This window comes from Sorex araneus, chromosome 6, assembly GCF_027595985.1.
Source record: "Sorex araneus isolate mSorAra2 chromosome 6, mSorAra2.pri, whole genome shotgun sequence".
Lineage (NCBI taxonomy): Eukaryota > Metazoa > Chordata > Mammalia > Eulipotyphla > Soricidae > Sorex > Sorex araneus.
In genome coordinates this window covers 112,001,100-112,014,977 of record NC_073307.1, presented here as the reverse complement: position 1 = coordinate 112,014,977, position 13,878 = coordinate 112,001,100, and the positions used below count along the sequence as shown (strand labels likewise).

Here is a 13,878-nt window from a genome sequence, read left to right as displayed (position 1 = left end):
AATTCCTGACTACAGAGCCAGGAGTGCATCCCTGGGTGTGACCCAAAAAACAAAAAATAAAAAATAATTTTAAAAAGATGCTTGCTTACTTGCCTCACATGTATTTCACATGTAGTCACCTGAGCACTCCCAGGAATGATCCAGGAGTAAGCCCTGAGCACAGTCAGGTGTGCTCCCTCCCCCATTAAAATGAAAAAGGTTTGGCACAGAGAAACATTTTGCCTTCCTAAACCAGCTGAAAACTCATTTCCTCAGAATATATCCTCTTGGCATCTCTGCATCCTGGTTCTCTGCTCTCTGGAGCTGCCTAAATCACCTGTTTGGTTCCTCACTTGTCTTTCTTTCAACACTTTTATAGCACACACTTACTAAGTACACACAGCCAAGTGCTTTTCACTTGTTGGCTCAGATAATCACATTATTCTCATTTTCCAGGTGAGAAAAGGAAGAAACAGAGAACCAACTTGCCCAGGGTCACACTTCTAGCAAGTCGACGAACATCCAGGCATCTGCCTTTTGCCTTCCCACCCCTTTCTTTGGTGAGCCTCTGCTCAGGGAGTGGAACTCTGGCACCTGGTTTCCAGGTTTGTACTCTCAGCTACTAGGCTGTGCAACTTCCCTTTGTCTATTTGTTCAGCAGGTGTCCTCTTGGTCCCCTGCATCCCACTAGAGAAGAGGTGAATACTGCATCATTTTCAACAAGCCACCTGTGCCAGGTAATGTTCCTAGGAGAGGTGTTTCCTGTCCACCTGTGACTATGGTTTAAGGAAGGCTTAAAGACAGATGTGACTTTGTCAGTTTGGTGGGGGAGGACAGGTAAGATTTTTCCCACGTGCTTTCTTGCAGGGAGAGGAAGCAATTACAGGGAGGAAGGCCCTGTCCTTCTCTGCGCCTCACGATATTCTCATCTGTGAGTTACAGGGACTAGACTAAGTAGTCTCTAAGGCCCTGTCAGTTCTAAGTGCCATAATTTTATGTACCAAAGAGGCTTGTAGAGTCAGAGGGACGCTTGCTTCTCCGGTCTCTGCAGCACGTGCATCTAATTCATAGTACAAACAGGAAGGAGGGCAGCAGGCTGGTAACGGGCAAAGTATGTCTGTGGGCCCCATGACTATGAAGCCAATTTCCTCCCTCCCTCCACGCCCAGGGCCAGGCGTCCCCTGGGCCTCTCTTGCCCTCCAGGGCTTGAGTGGGAGGAAATGGGTAAGGAGAGTGTCTCAGCCTGCAGATGTGCAGCAGGCACCAAGACAGCCTGTCATCTGTAAAGAAGAAAAAGAACAGAGCAGTGGAGGTTTCCACGTCATGAAAGCAGAGAGAAGAGGAAGCTGGAACCCATCAGAGCACAGGCTTAGAGAAGAAGGTGACAGGGGAAAGAAATATAAGAGAGAGACAAAAAACTAAACCCAGGAAGAGCTGATAAAGCAAGAACCAACTGGGTCTCTAATCCTCTGAGGCCATGGTCAAGTGCAGCAGAGACGCCTACTGGTCCCAGGTAGACAGCAGTGCCACAAAGTACCTGTATTAAGGCATTGGATAGAAGAAGCTTACTTCTAGAAATTACTTCTAAAAAAAGATCTGAAGCACAAGGTGTTTTCATAGAAATAGTTTCAAAACATCCAAATTAGAGCATATCGCATTTTAAAAAAATTAAGTAAACAAGATCAAAGTTATCTGGACAATGCAATCAAGATACCAAAAAAAAAAAAAATCCGGCCAGAGAGCATATCACTTTAAAAAAGTTTAAGAAAACAAGGTCAAAGTTATCAGGACAATGCAATCAAGATAAAAACAAAAAACAAACAAACAAACAAATGATCTGGCCAGGGAGATGGCTCAGAGGCTGAAGCTCATGTTTTGTGTCAGGGGGCTTGGATCTATCCCCAACACCACATGGTTCTCTGAGTCGCCCAAAACAAGGGCCAAGAGATAGTCCAAGGGTTTAAAGCACTTGCCTTGCATGTGACCAAGCACCACATAGCTCAATCCCCTACACCACATGATCCTGCAAGCATCACCAGGATCAACCCCTGAGCACAGAGTAAGAAGTCGTACCTAAGCACCACCCAGTGTACCTCAAAAGCCAAACACAATGCAGCCCACATCAAAGTAGTAGTAATAGTAATAATAATAATAATAATAATCTTTTTTGTTTGGGGGCCACACTTAGTAGTGCTCAGAGCTTTCTCCAGGCTCTGTGCTCAAGTGTTCCTCCTGGAAGTGCTCAGGGGACCATATGTGGTGCCAGAGACCAAATCAGAGCCAACCACATGTAAGACAAGAGCCATGCCTATGGCACTATCTCCAATTTTATGAAATAATCCCGTTGCTCATCGATTTGTTCAAGTGGGCACCAGTAACGTCTTTCATTGAGAGACCTATTGTTACTGTTTTTGGCATATCCAATATGCACAGGTAGCTTGCCAGGCTCTGCCGCGCGGGCTTGATACTCTCGGTAGCTTGCCAGGCTCTCCGAGAGGGGCGGAGGAATCAAACTCGGGTCGGCCGCGTGAAAGGCGAAAGCCCAACCGCTGTGCTATTGCTCCAGCCCTATGAAATAATACTTAATAAAAAGTTCATCTGTAAGACTGTGATGCTGTGATAGAAACTGCATCCTCTTATGCGCCAGGGATGCAAGAGAAACACAGGCTTACATGATGGCATGGCCTGTGTGAGGCAATAGCTGGTTTTGACCATTCATGCTGCTGTGATCTCATTCTAAAAAGTACAAAGCAGAGTGAAAGAAAACCAAAGAACTTAAGAGTTGAGAAAAAGAGTGGGAAAATCAAACTTTTGCAGCCTAGGTTTTGGCGATGAGGGCACTCTCCCACAGAACCCACATTACTGAGAGACCCAAAGGGAGATGACCCATCCCTGCATGGAGCTACCCACCTTCTTCCTGCCCCCACCTGTTACTTCCCCCCACAGACCTGACCCAGCCACAACCCACAGGTCTCCTCAAATAGGGGTGGGGCTGGCAGGGGGCTCCTCTATGTCTGAACACATTTAGGCCAGATCCAGCCAGCTTTTTCCATTTAACTTGCTCAAGCCAATTAAACAGCTTTTGGAATGCATCTTTCTATCAAAAGAGCTTTATTTTTTTTTCACTTAAATTATGAACCTAAAATCAGTCTTCTCCAAAATGCATCATGAAAAATTGCTACCTGTTGCTGGTTGAGCAAATTCTATAGTAACTAAGGGGCTACTGCTTCAATAGCATCTTCCCCTAGATTGACAAGGCACAGTTCCCATGAAAATCCTTTTCTTCTTTACATCATGAGTGTGTTTGTGTGTGTGTGTGAGAGAGAGAAAGAGAGACAGAGAGAGAGAGAGAGAGAGAGAGAGAGAGAGAGAGAGAGCGTGCCATAGAGGCAGGCAGGGGGTGGGGGGTGATGGGAGGGAACATAGGGACACTGGTGTTAGGAAATGTACACTGATGGAGAGATGGGAATACTGTATGACTGAAATCTAATCATGAACAGCTCTGTAAGGGTTTTTCTCACAGTAATTCAATAAAAAAGTAAAAATATATATAATAAAGCAAAAAAGAAAATTCTACTTTAAATCATGAGTGTATGTTGTGTGTGAGAGAGAGAGATAGAGAGAGAGAAAGAGAGAGAGAGAGGGAGAGAGAGAATGTGGTGTGTGTGTGTGCTGTTGTGTGCACAGGTTCCAAGACTTGAACCCAGGGCTTCACACATACACACAAGAGCTCTATTGCTGAACCACAGTCCCAGCCCTTGAATGCTTTTTGGTTAAAAACCACAAAACCATATGAATCTCCTACCAAATTACTCTCAATATCTTAAGTAATTGGCGAGGACTTTACTCTTTGCCTTCCTACGGCACACCCCAATGTCAGTGGGATCCTCTTGGGGTGCTGGTCTGCTTGTGGGGAGGAGTCTCTGGAGCCATAGGCCTTCAGGACAGCCTCACAGTACAGCTCCCACCTGCCCACCCTGCCGCTGGGTATCATCTCTGCTCTGGGACTGAGCCCTGCCAGGCCGAGCACATGGAGGAAATCCCCAGGCTCAGTGGCCCGGCAGCCCTTCAGCTCCGGTTCAAGCCTGACATTAAACTGTTCAGCATCAGAAGCCAGCGGGCTCAGGAGGCTTAGTGAAGGCTACTGCACAGCTAGCGATACAGCTTATCTCATTGTCCCACTCAACACCCTCCCGTGGACATGAAGAAGCATCCCAAAGTCAGAAAGCTAAGACACAAAAGCAGGCAACAAAACCAAGTTCCACCAGTGACGTTTTACAGCCCCCTCCACACCTCACCCCACCCACAGTCCCTCAGGAACAGAGGTATGGGACCTCTGAAATTCCTTCCTGATGCAAATAATGCCCGTTCCTGCTTGCTCTAACCAGAATCCCATCCTCAGAACCCACCCGGGGGGAGTCACCCACCTGAGCCCGACGGTGGAGTCTCCATGGCTACTCGGGGGCTGTGGGGGGCGGCTGTGCTCCCCCAGGAGGCCACGCTGAGTCAGTGTGGAAGGGCTGGCTGAGTCCTGTCTGCAGCTCCCAGCTGGGGTGGGAGGTCTCTGCTTTGCATAGCTGTGAGCAGCCCTGAGCAAGAGCAGGAAAAGTCCGGGCTGGAAATTGTTCCGTGAATATGAAATGTAAGTGGAAAATTTCCAAGAGTCCCAGGTTATGCCAGTTATCCACGGCAAAATGGCTGCTGTCTCCTGAATGCAGAGTCCTGGCCTGGTCACAGCCCTCTCCAGAGTGAGAAACTCAAGCTGCAGCTGCCCCAGAGCAGGCACAGCGCTGGCAGCTCCCGCCAGCCGCAGATAAGCCACACCCTCCCGCCAACGTCCAGGCTCCTCCGGAAAGCCGAGCCATGAAGTGCGATACCATCACCTGGTCTGCTTCCGCTCTGAACCCCCACTTCAGGCTTGGCCTGGCCCCCTGGTTCCTCTCATAAGGGGATTCATCTAGGGCACAGCCTGTCCCCCTCCACGGGTCCCCCAGGCCAACCCTCCTGAGGGCATCTCAGGATTTACAGGGGGCGCTCTGGGCTCAGTTGCCTTTCGAAGCTCCTGCCCCCTCCTCCGCCTCCCAAACAGGAAGACCCCGAGCGGCTCCCTCTTTCCCAGGAACAGGCAAAGGTGGAAAACTGGGGGGTCCCATTCCTTTCTTCCCTGCTTACAGCACAAGTGACTGGGCAGCTGCTGGAGGAATTCTACCAGTGTATGGGGCGAAAGAGAGAGAGAGGGAGGAGGGAAGGGAGAAGGAAGGGGAGGGTGGGAGAAGGAGGGGAATGAGGGAGAAGGAAAGGAGAAGGACGGGAGGAGGGGAGAAAGTGAGCAGTTTGTCCCCCTGACGCTCCAGAACCCACCCGGGCACCCCGCTTCTTACTCCCTTCCAGGGCTGCGCTGGCTCACACTAGGGTCCCCAGGTCTGAGGCTGAGACTGTCTCTTTGTTACCAGCAGCAGCTGCTGCTCTCCCTGAGGCCGTGGGGAGGGACAGGGGAGTGGCGCTCCCTTGAGTGACCCCCAGAAGCAGTCTTCCAATGGCAAGTGGGGTGAAGAAAAACAGCATCATGGGTGCCAACTTCCATCCTTCAGCTGCACTGTAAGATGAAGCGGACCGGGACCGTATGCCTGTGGAAAAGCTCAGGCAGACACCGGTCTTACCAGTCTTTCCAGACTTAGTAAAACAGTAGGGGGTCTGGGGAAAACCTCCAGCAAAAAGGCAATCTCTGTGATGCTTCTGGAATCCTGGGGGGAGATTCCAGAACCGGTGAGTCAGTTGTTGATTGGGAGGCGAGTTCAAGCCTGGGCCTGAGTCATGCCAACTGTGAGGTTGCACCTTCCTGAGCACACACAGGAATTCCTGGATCCAGGTTGGCACACCCTCCCATGCTGTCACTGTGCTACCCCAAGTGTCTGTCCAGCCTGTTCTCACAGCTGTCTCACCAAATGTGCTACCCGCAGGCTACAAGCACCGATAAAGAGGGTACTGTTTATTCACTGAATAATTAAACAGACTTAAAGCACAGAAAGAGGGGCTGGAGTGATAGCACAGTGGGTAGGGCATTTGCCTTGCACGCGGCCGACCCAGGTTCAAATCCCAGCATCCCATATGGTCCCCTGAGCACCACCAGGAGTAATTCCTGAGTGCATGAGCCAGGAGTAACCCCTGAGCATTGCTGGGTGTGACCCAAAAACCAAAAAAAAAAAAAAAAAGCACAGAAAGAAAACAACTCCCATCCTCAGAAGGGGGGAGGAGTTCTTCTGTAGGTGGGTTGGGGGAAGGGAGGTGGGCTGATGGAGTGGGCGTGGCAAGGGGAGCACCCTAGCCCATACATCTGCAAAGCTACTGGAGCACAACTCCAGGGAACTTCACATTGTACGTGTAACCAGAATATCAATAGTCTAGCAAGCATGTCCTAAAGCACAGTCTGTGGAACAGGAAAGGTCAGAGGCCTGGGAAATAGCACATACTCTTTGCTCCTATGAGGATTCATGCAGAATTCCCACCAGCAGATTCCAACACATTTGAAGTTCTGCAGAAATAAAGCTGCTCAACTGTTTAACCCAGCACAGATATCTGACCCTCCCACCACTGCCACCACAGGGAAAAAACACCTATTAATATCCTGTGGCACTGGCTTTGGAAAATGCCTTCGACTTTGAGCCTTCATTCTCCACCCTAGAGAGAGACACTTTCCTGGGGCCTCGCTATGGGGTGGAGAGCCACTCCATCAGGCCTGGTCAGAGACGGCAACAGTCTCACTGAGGTGGCACAGCAACTGCTCTGCATATGCAGCAAACTGGATCAATCCCCAGCACTGCCTGGTCCCCTGAGCATCACCATGTGTGGTCCTGACAGTTTCCCTCATCATAGGGCCTGAGCAACTCTGTACCCTCAAGCCCTAGCACTGAACACCGACCCAGTCAGTCAAGTAGTGTCCCCCAGCCCACCAGCCTTTTGGAGCACAGCTTGGAAGGCTCTCCCCACCAGAAGGAGGAGGAGGAAGAGGGGGAAGTGGTAGAAGAGGAAGAGGAGAAGAGAAGGAAGAGAAGGAGAAGAAATGACATATATTAGAACTGTGGTCAAGGGTCCTACTAGAGCCAAAGGGACGGAGGAACTTCTGGAACCAGGGCATTGAGGAGGAAATCGTGACAGCTGAGCGCACTTCAGGACCATGTGATTCCACCTTAAGCTCAAAGTGTCACTTCTCATGAGATTCTTTGTACAAAACCCCATTTCCCTTTTGTGGAACAGTAACAAGTTAGGATATCCAGGCCCAGAGCCTGCAGCTGCCGCCCAGAAGACTGGATTGCAGTCCAATTGGTCACAGAAGTGCCTCTTATAAACAAAACAAGTGCCTGCTTTCCAAAGGCAGGGAAAATTCCTCGGCAAAAGAAGATACTGCTCTCCCCTTGCCCAAAACGATGCTGTGGCCTTGCCTAGCTGGGTTCATTCTCATTTCTAAGGCCTGTATGGCTCAGAGGGGAGCTGGAAGAGAAAGATTTCACCTCCTGAATATCAACTCCTTCACAGACTTATCCATCTCACTCCCTATGGAATCTCCATGTCTGAAGCCCCAATAAATAGTTATTAAAAATTAAATACATAAAATAACATATGAATGATTGAACTCAGTAGATGAATTTACCTATAGCTAGAGGAAATTAGTGTAGGATATGATTAAGACTCTGAATTCAGGGGCTTGGAGTATGACTTGGTGATAGAGCACAGGCCTTGCATGTGTGAGGCCCTGGACTCAATCCCTGGCATAACATACAATAAGTTGCATGACTTTGGACAAGTCACTAGACTTCTCTCACTCCATGTATTCCCTATAATTTATGGGATAATAACAATACCCACTTTGTAGATTGCATGACAATAAATAAATTAGTATATATTAAGTGCTTAGACTCATATATGGTACATGGTACATATACTATGGAATATTATACACATATATTATGGTGCTTTATAAGCATGATCTACTGCCATCCTTGTCATTTTCATAGTCATGCTGGTAAATACAAGAGTTAAACTAGAGAAATGAACATGATATTTCCTTTTGTTTTTCTTTTTGGGTCACACCCGGCAGTGCACAGGGGTTTCTCCTGTTTCTGCACTCCTGACAGTGCTCAGGAGACCATATGGAATGCTGCGAGTCAAACCTGGGTAGGCCGTGTACAAGGCAAACGCCCTACCCACTGTTCTATTGTTCCAGCCCCTGAACATATTTCATCTAGCACCAAAGCTTTTCACTGGAACATTATTTACTAAGCATTATTCTGGACAGGCACTCTCCCAAACTCCTGTTTGAGTAAAAGGAGTAAACGGAGGAGAAAACTTGTGTAAATGTGAATCCAGAAGGAGAAGCAATCTTCTCACATATGAATGTTAATTTTTGCTGACTGTATATGGCCAGCTCCAACTATGAGCGCATCATCTTGGGCCCCTGACATATGAAAGCCCAAAGCCATGGCCTTGATTGCAGCCAGCACAGGAAAATTAAGAGACAAATATCCTGGTGGGGAAAGACCAGGAAGGCCAATGTGTGTCTTTCGGGGATAAAAGATATCTCCCTGCTTCACCCTCAGACTACATTTTATATATTCAAGATATTGTCAAGATCTGGGTTTGATATTAAGGCCACCTGAAGAATGATTCACCTACTACAATGACAACAGGGGGACCAATAGGCCACGTCTTTCAAAATCCTCCTTCACCTAGCTGAGAGCTACTCACCCCTCACCCAGGACCTCAGAAAGCTGAGGTTAGGTTGAGGGTAGGGCTGAGAGTCCAAGAGTCTCCCATCAAGCCCCAGGATTCTCAGAACAGACTGGCTGGCTTGCGGGGCTGCAGCAAGAGCAGGGAGACCAGGTCATCTAGTCCAGGCTTGCTGTTAACACTCCAGGAGGTGACAGCTGACAGGGGCTCTGGTGCCACAACCACTCAGCACTCCTGCTTACTGCCCCGGGAGGAATGTCCCCAATGAGGATGGCTGCCAGCTCTCTTCAGCCTAAGGATGGCCAGATATTGGTCACCACACCCTTAGAAGCCAACAAAGCTCGGGGCGATGCTACAGTTCTTCTTAAGGCTTCAGCAAGCTCTTCTGTGATTATGTCATCATTCAGTTTCAGCTGCACACAAGGATTTCGCAGTTTGGGGAAGAGACACTCTAATTATCAAGTGTCTCCTGTACCAGGGCCTCTCAAAACTCCCCCCAGGCTTCTGCCAGCAGGCAGGAGCCACCAGCAGCTCTTCTGGCAAAGCAGCAACCAGTAAGTTCAAGGGCAGAAAAGAGACCGCAGTGTTCCTCTTTTTGGCAGGGAGTCAGAGAGTTAAGGATGAAGCCTCAAACGACCCCATCGCTGTCATCCTAGTCATCCGCCCGCCCTCTGCCTTTGACATCTCATCGGGTCGGTTCTCAGGTCCGTGGAAACCTGCCTTAGGGCTGAGTGGAACAAGTCTCGGGTCCCTACTTTTCTCTGAACCTGGCGATCTCCATAGAGGCCGCCAGAAAGCCGGATGCGGCCGGGTCTCCTAAGGCCGCTGGACAGGCACGGCCAGGCCAATTGCAGGATGCTTCTGGGATGGCAGTGCTGCACCCAAGGCCCAGGAGCTGCAGCTTCTGTGAGCCAAGGTGGAGCCGCTGCGCCCGGACCCCGCCCCGGGCCGCGCTTGGTGGGCGGATCTCATCCCCAAGGTCAGCAGCGTAGCCCGGCGCGCTGCGGGGTCCGGTCGGTGGTAGTGGTGGGGCGGGGGGCGGGGGGGGGGAGGGCTGCTGCCGGGGCGGCCTTTAGCAGGTGCAGGAACGGAGCGTTGCAAGGACTCAGCTCTGCGGAACCTCCAGCGGGAGTGGCCCCGCCCGAGGTCGGGGCGCTGCCTCTTAGTATGGGCGGCCCACCTTGCAGCCTACCTGCAAGCACCGGAGGAGCTAGGGCCCTGCCCGCCGCCGGGGCTACCCGGGCCTGCCCACGGCTCCCCGGGGTGCCCGCGCCGCGCTGCGCCGGGGAAAGTAGGGGGCGCGGCGGGCCCGCGGCCGGAAACGCCCCGGGCAGGCTCCCGACCCCGCCTCCGCCGCCGCCGCCACTGCCGGGGTCCCCGTTCTCCCCCCCATCGCTCCCCACCGGGTTCGGCCCCCGCCACCCAGCCGGCACTTTCCCCAAAGTAAGAGTCTGGGGTTCCGGTCCCCGAAAGGTGACTTACTCCCTGGAGCTGAACGGGCTTTCAAGCTTGGATTTTCTCCAAGGCGTGGGGCTTAGATCACCTTCCTGCTGCCCCTCCCAACACACACACACACACACACACACACACACACACACACACACACACACACAGTGGCACGCACGCACGCGCGCGAGCACACACACACACACACACGCACTGGCACTCACGCGCGCGCGAGCGCACACACACACACACACACACACACACACACACACACACACTCCAACCTTCTGCCCCAGCTGGGTGGGACACTCTCTTCGCAGTCCAAAAGCTCCTGGTAGTGGCCACAGTGGGTAGCTTCCTGGTAGCCTCCTTACTGGCCCGTTCGCAGGGAAACTCTGACCACGCCTCCCTCCGTGGACCGCCTGGGTTCTGGAGGTGCCCGCAGCTCCCCTCTCCCCTTCACACTCTTTAGTGACTGCAGCCTTCCTGCTCTATAGCGCCCTAGCTTTGCGCTGGGGGGAGGGAATCCCAGCCCGCACTTCCCCGAAGCCTCATTTTTACCCTCGCTGGGACTCCCACCAGCTCCTGTAGTTGGGGTGGGGGTTGTGTGTGTGTGGCAGTTTTTCGGGGTTTTTAGTTTGAGAAGGTTGGGGGGGGGGTTGTTTTTGGTCTGTGATTTTATACCTTTATTATGACATCTCTTTAGTTCTCGTCCACAGAATAGATTTTTTTTTAAGTGGTGGCAGATACATAGGTTACAATATGATTTTAACAACCTCCTCCCTGTTAGTGACTTTTTAAAAATGTTACTAAAGAACCATGATTTGCAAAGTTATTGATAGTTAAGTTTTAGACATATAATGTACCAGCACCAATCCCATCACCACTGTCAATTTCCCTTCACCAAGGGTCCCAGGTTCTCTCTAGCCCCTCCCCCGCCTGCCACCTTGACAGGCACATTTTTTCCATTAGGTTGTTGTAGTTTGGATTTTGTTTTGTTGCTGACTTTGTAGTGTGATATATAGCATGAGTGACTCTTGAGCCACAGGACCAGCCTAGAAATCTCCCTGCAGATGGGACCTCTAACTTCCTGAAGGTCTTCTCCACTTGCTCCTAAGCCTATGACCAGGTAGACACTCAGACTACTAATTTCTTCCAGGAATGTCTCAGAACCTGTACTTCCAGTACCAGGAAATGCTACTAAGGACCCTGCTTTCTGGGACCACACTTGTGTGTTTGGCCCCTTCTTTCTCTATCCTCTCTCCTCTCACAAGTTTGTCACAAATTGAAATGAAAGGCATGCCTTTATGAGCACCGGCTGAATGTCCCCACCATGCCCTGTGCTTTCACATACTTGTCTCAGTAAGCAAGCGCCAACTCTATTTCTTCTGCCTGATATTTACAATTGACTTATTTACAGATGTCATGCAAATTCAAGGTTTGACATTATTATGTATTATAAAGCACACTGAAGACATCACGGTAAAGAGGAAACAATTTCTAATTACTCCATTTTAGATGGATGGTGCAACATGCCTTCTTCCACTTTAAAGTTGTGAGCAAAATTCTGTTTGTTGAGAGCAACATGATTAAAAATTCCTCTAATAAATCTTGTTTTAATATTTTATAAGGGTATAAAATATGCTTTCAACTTCAGTTAATGGTAATACTTAGTCCTAATGGGCATTACTATCCAAAAATAAAAGATCTCACAAAGATAAATAGACCCAAATAAAATAATTCTACTTTTGTAGCACGATTCTTATTAAATCATACTTCCCTCTTTTTCAATTTCATCCACCAATTTTTCAAAAGTGAAATTCCATTCAATTTATTCATGTGGCCTCAATGATATTTCCATAATTCTTTGTGCAAATATTTGTAATCAAGGAAATTGTTTTTTTAACACTTTAAACTTTTTTTTTTAGAAGACTGTTATATGGACTTAAAAGTAAATTTCTCAAATATGAAGACCAGGGCTATGAAACTCAAAATGCCATGCTTCTTTTTTATCATTAGGATCATATGCTCATGAAACCAGTCCTGTGTGTCCATTTTCAAAGTGCTCATGACATAGCCTCAGTTCTGTGGTCTCCACCAATTTGTTCTTCTTTAGTCTTGTCTGTCCCCTCACTTTGTTTCTTTATATCTGGCATGTAGGTGAGATACTTTGGTACTTATCTAAGAAACAGTTTTAAATTCCGCACCTTAAAACTCTTTGCCTTGGAAGCTATCAGTAAACATTGGACTATTATTAAAGATCTTCAACACCAAGGAGATAGTTCCCACCTTAGACATGGTAGATACATCCCCAGAACCACCTGGTCCCTCAAGAACCCCTTGTAGCATCCCCTAGTGCCTCTTGGAGATGCTCCTAAATACATAGAACCCCCCGCCCATTTTTCAGACATTCCACAATCTATTGCCAATTATTATAAATATCCTGCCTTAATTTTTTCGCTCCAACTTGATCTTATTATTGACACCCTGTAGTATTTTGTAAGGTTCTAACTTCCACTTCTTTACTGTTGCAATTTGTAAGTGAATGGTGCAATTGATGTATTTCATTTACAGTTTCTCTATGGTCCACCCTTCAGTTTTCTATTTCACATTGTAACTCTTATGCCACAGTTTGGTTTACTGAATAAGTCATTATAAATGCATCTTTCCTTCAGCAGTTCACAGTGCTTCTGTGAGCACTGTCATTGAAAGGCTGAAGGCCCTGAGGTGAAGTGTGTTAGTCCTTTATATCCCTTTTGGCCAATCTCCACAACACAGCATGTGTTCTAAAACCTTCCCTTCAAATCTTCAATGTCTTCTGTGTGTCTTTGACTGAGTGCATTTTTATGTGTAGCCATCTTTTCTCTGCAGCAATTCAGTTACTTTCATAGTAGTTAATAGAACAGTGCAGTGCTTTTTTCCCAATGATAGTGACTAACATTTTGTCTATTACTAGTAAGTAAAAGATGTGATTCAAAAACAGATTTCTAATTCTGTTCAGTACACTTAATAACACTTCCAAAATACATAACTAAGTATGATTGTATAACTTGAACTATACCCTGTCCAAAAAGAAGAAGAAAGCATGTGAAGGTTTGTCTTCCTGCTCTTTCTTTATAGGACTTCCTTGTCTTGCTGGTCACGATGGTCTTGTTTATACTATTATTTGATACTCCAAGGCCCTTCTGTGCATTTAGTTAAGTACATTCACATTTCAAGTAGACTTTAAAGGGGTCTCACTTGGTTCCCGTGGGAAAAAATTCCCATCTGTTTGCCCAGTCTGTATAAGAAAGTCCTCATGAAAACAATCAGTCAAATGTGCCCCCTCATGCTCTGTATTCTCTGCCCTACTCACTACACTCCCGTAGTCCTTCAATCTTGGGATCAGAGAGGCTCAGTAGTCTCCACCCCTGCCAACACTCACTCTCCATCTAGCTCACTCTGGGTTCCAGTTATCCATCCACACCAATGTCAGTGAAAATAAAGGCATACCTTACATCATATCTTTAGTATGCTGGACTCCTTGGTGAGAGCCCAAGAAAGATAAAATACTCCCTCTGATGTCCCTGTCACGTCCCTCTGACTAGTGTCTCCTCTAATAAACTATAGTTTGCTCTTGTGTAGACATCTTGCTCTTTGGTAAATTCTTTTTCCATCTCATCACTCCAGTCCCTCAGAGTCTGGGTCAGAAGTAACCCTCAGTCCCCTTTGTGTCCTTTTTAATAAACT

General features: G+C 48.3%; 1 protein-coding gene across 3 annotated transcripts in view; it reads right to left on the bottom strand.

Moving 5' to 3' along the window:
- Positions 1-10,543, bottom strand: part of AMPD3 (adenosine monophosphate deaminase 3) — a 50,778-nt gene extending 40,235 nt beyond the window's left edge. Inside the window, exons 1-2 of one of the 3 annotated variants that reach the window (XM_055141491.1) lie at positions 10,186-10,361; positions 4,407-4,568 (exon numbers count right to left, since the gene is read on the bottom strand). In XM_055141491.1, coding sequence (XP_054997466.1) covers positions 4,407-4,431 — 25 coding nt within the window. In that variant the 5' untranslated portion in view covers positions 4,432-4,568; positions 10,186-10,361. Of the gene's footprint in view, positions 1-4,406; positions 4,569-10,185; positions 10,362-10,433 lie in introns of those variants that run through there. The other 2 variants (XM_055141493.1, XM_055141492.1) reach the window with 2 other exon arrangements.
- Between the last annotated feature and the right edge of the window lie 3,335 nt (positions 10,544-13,878).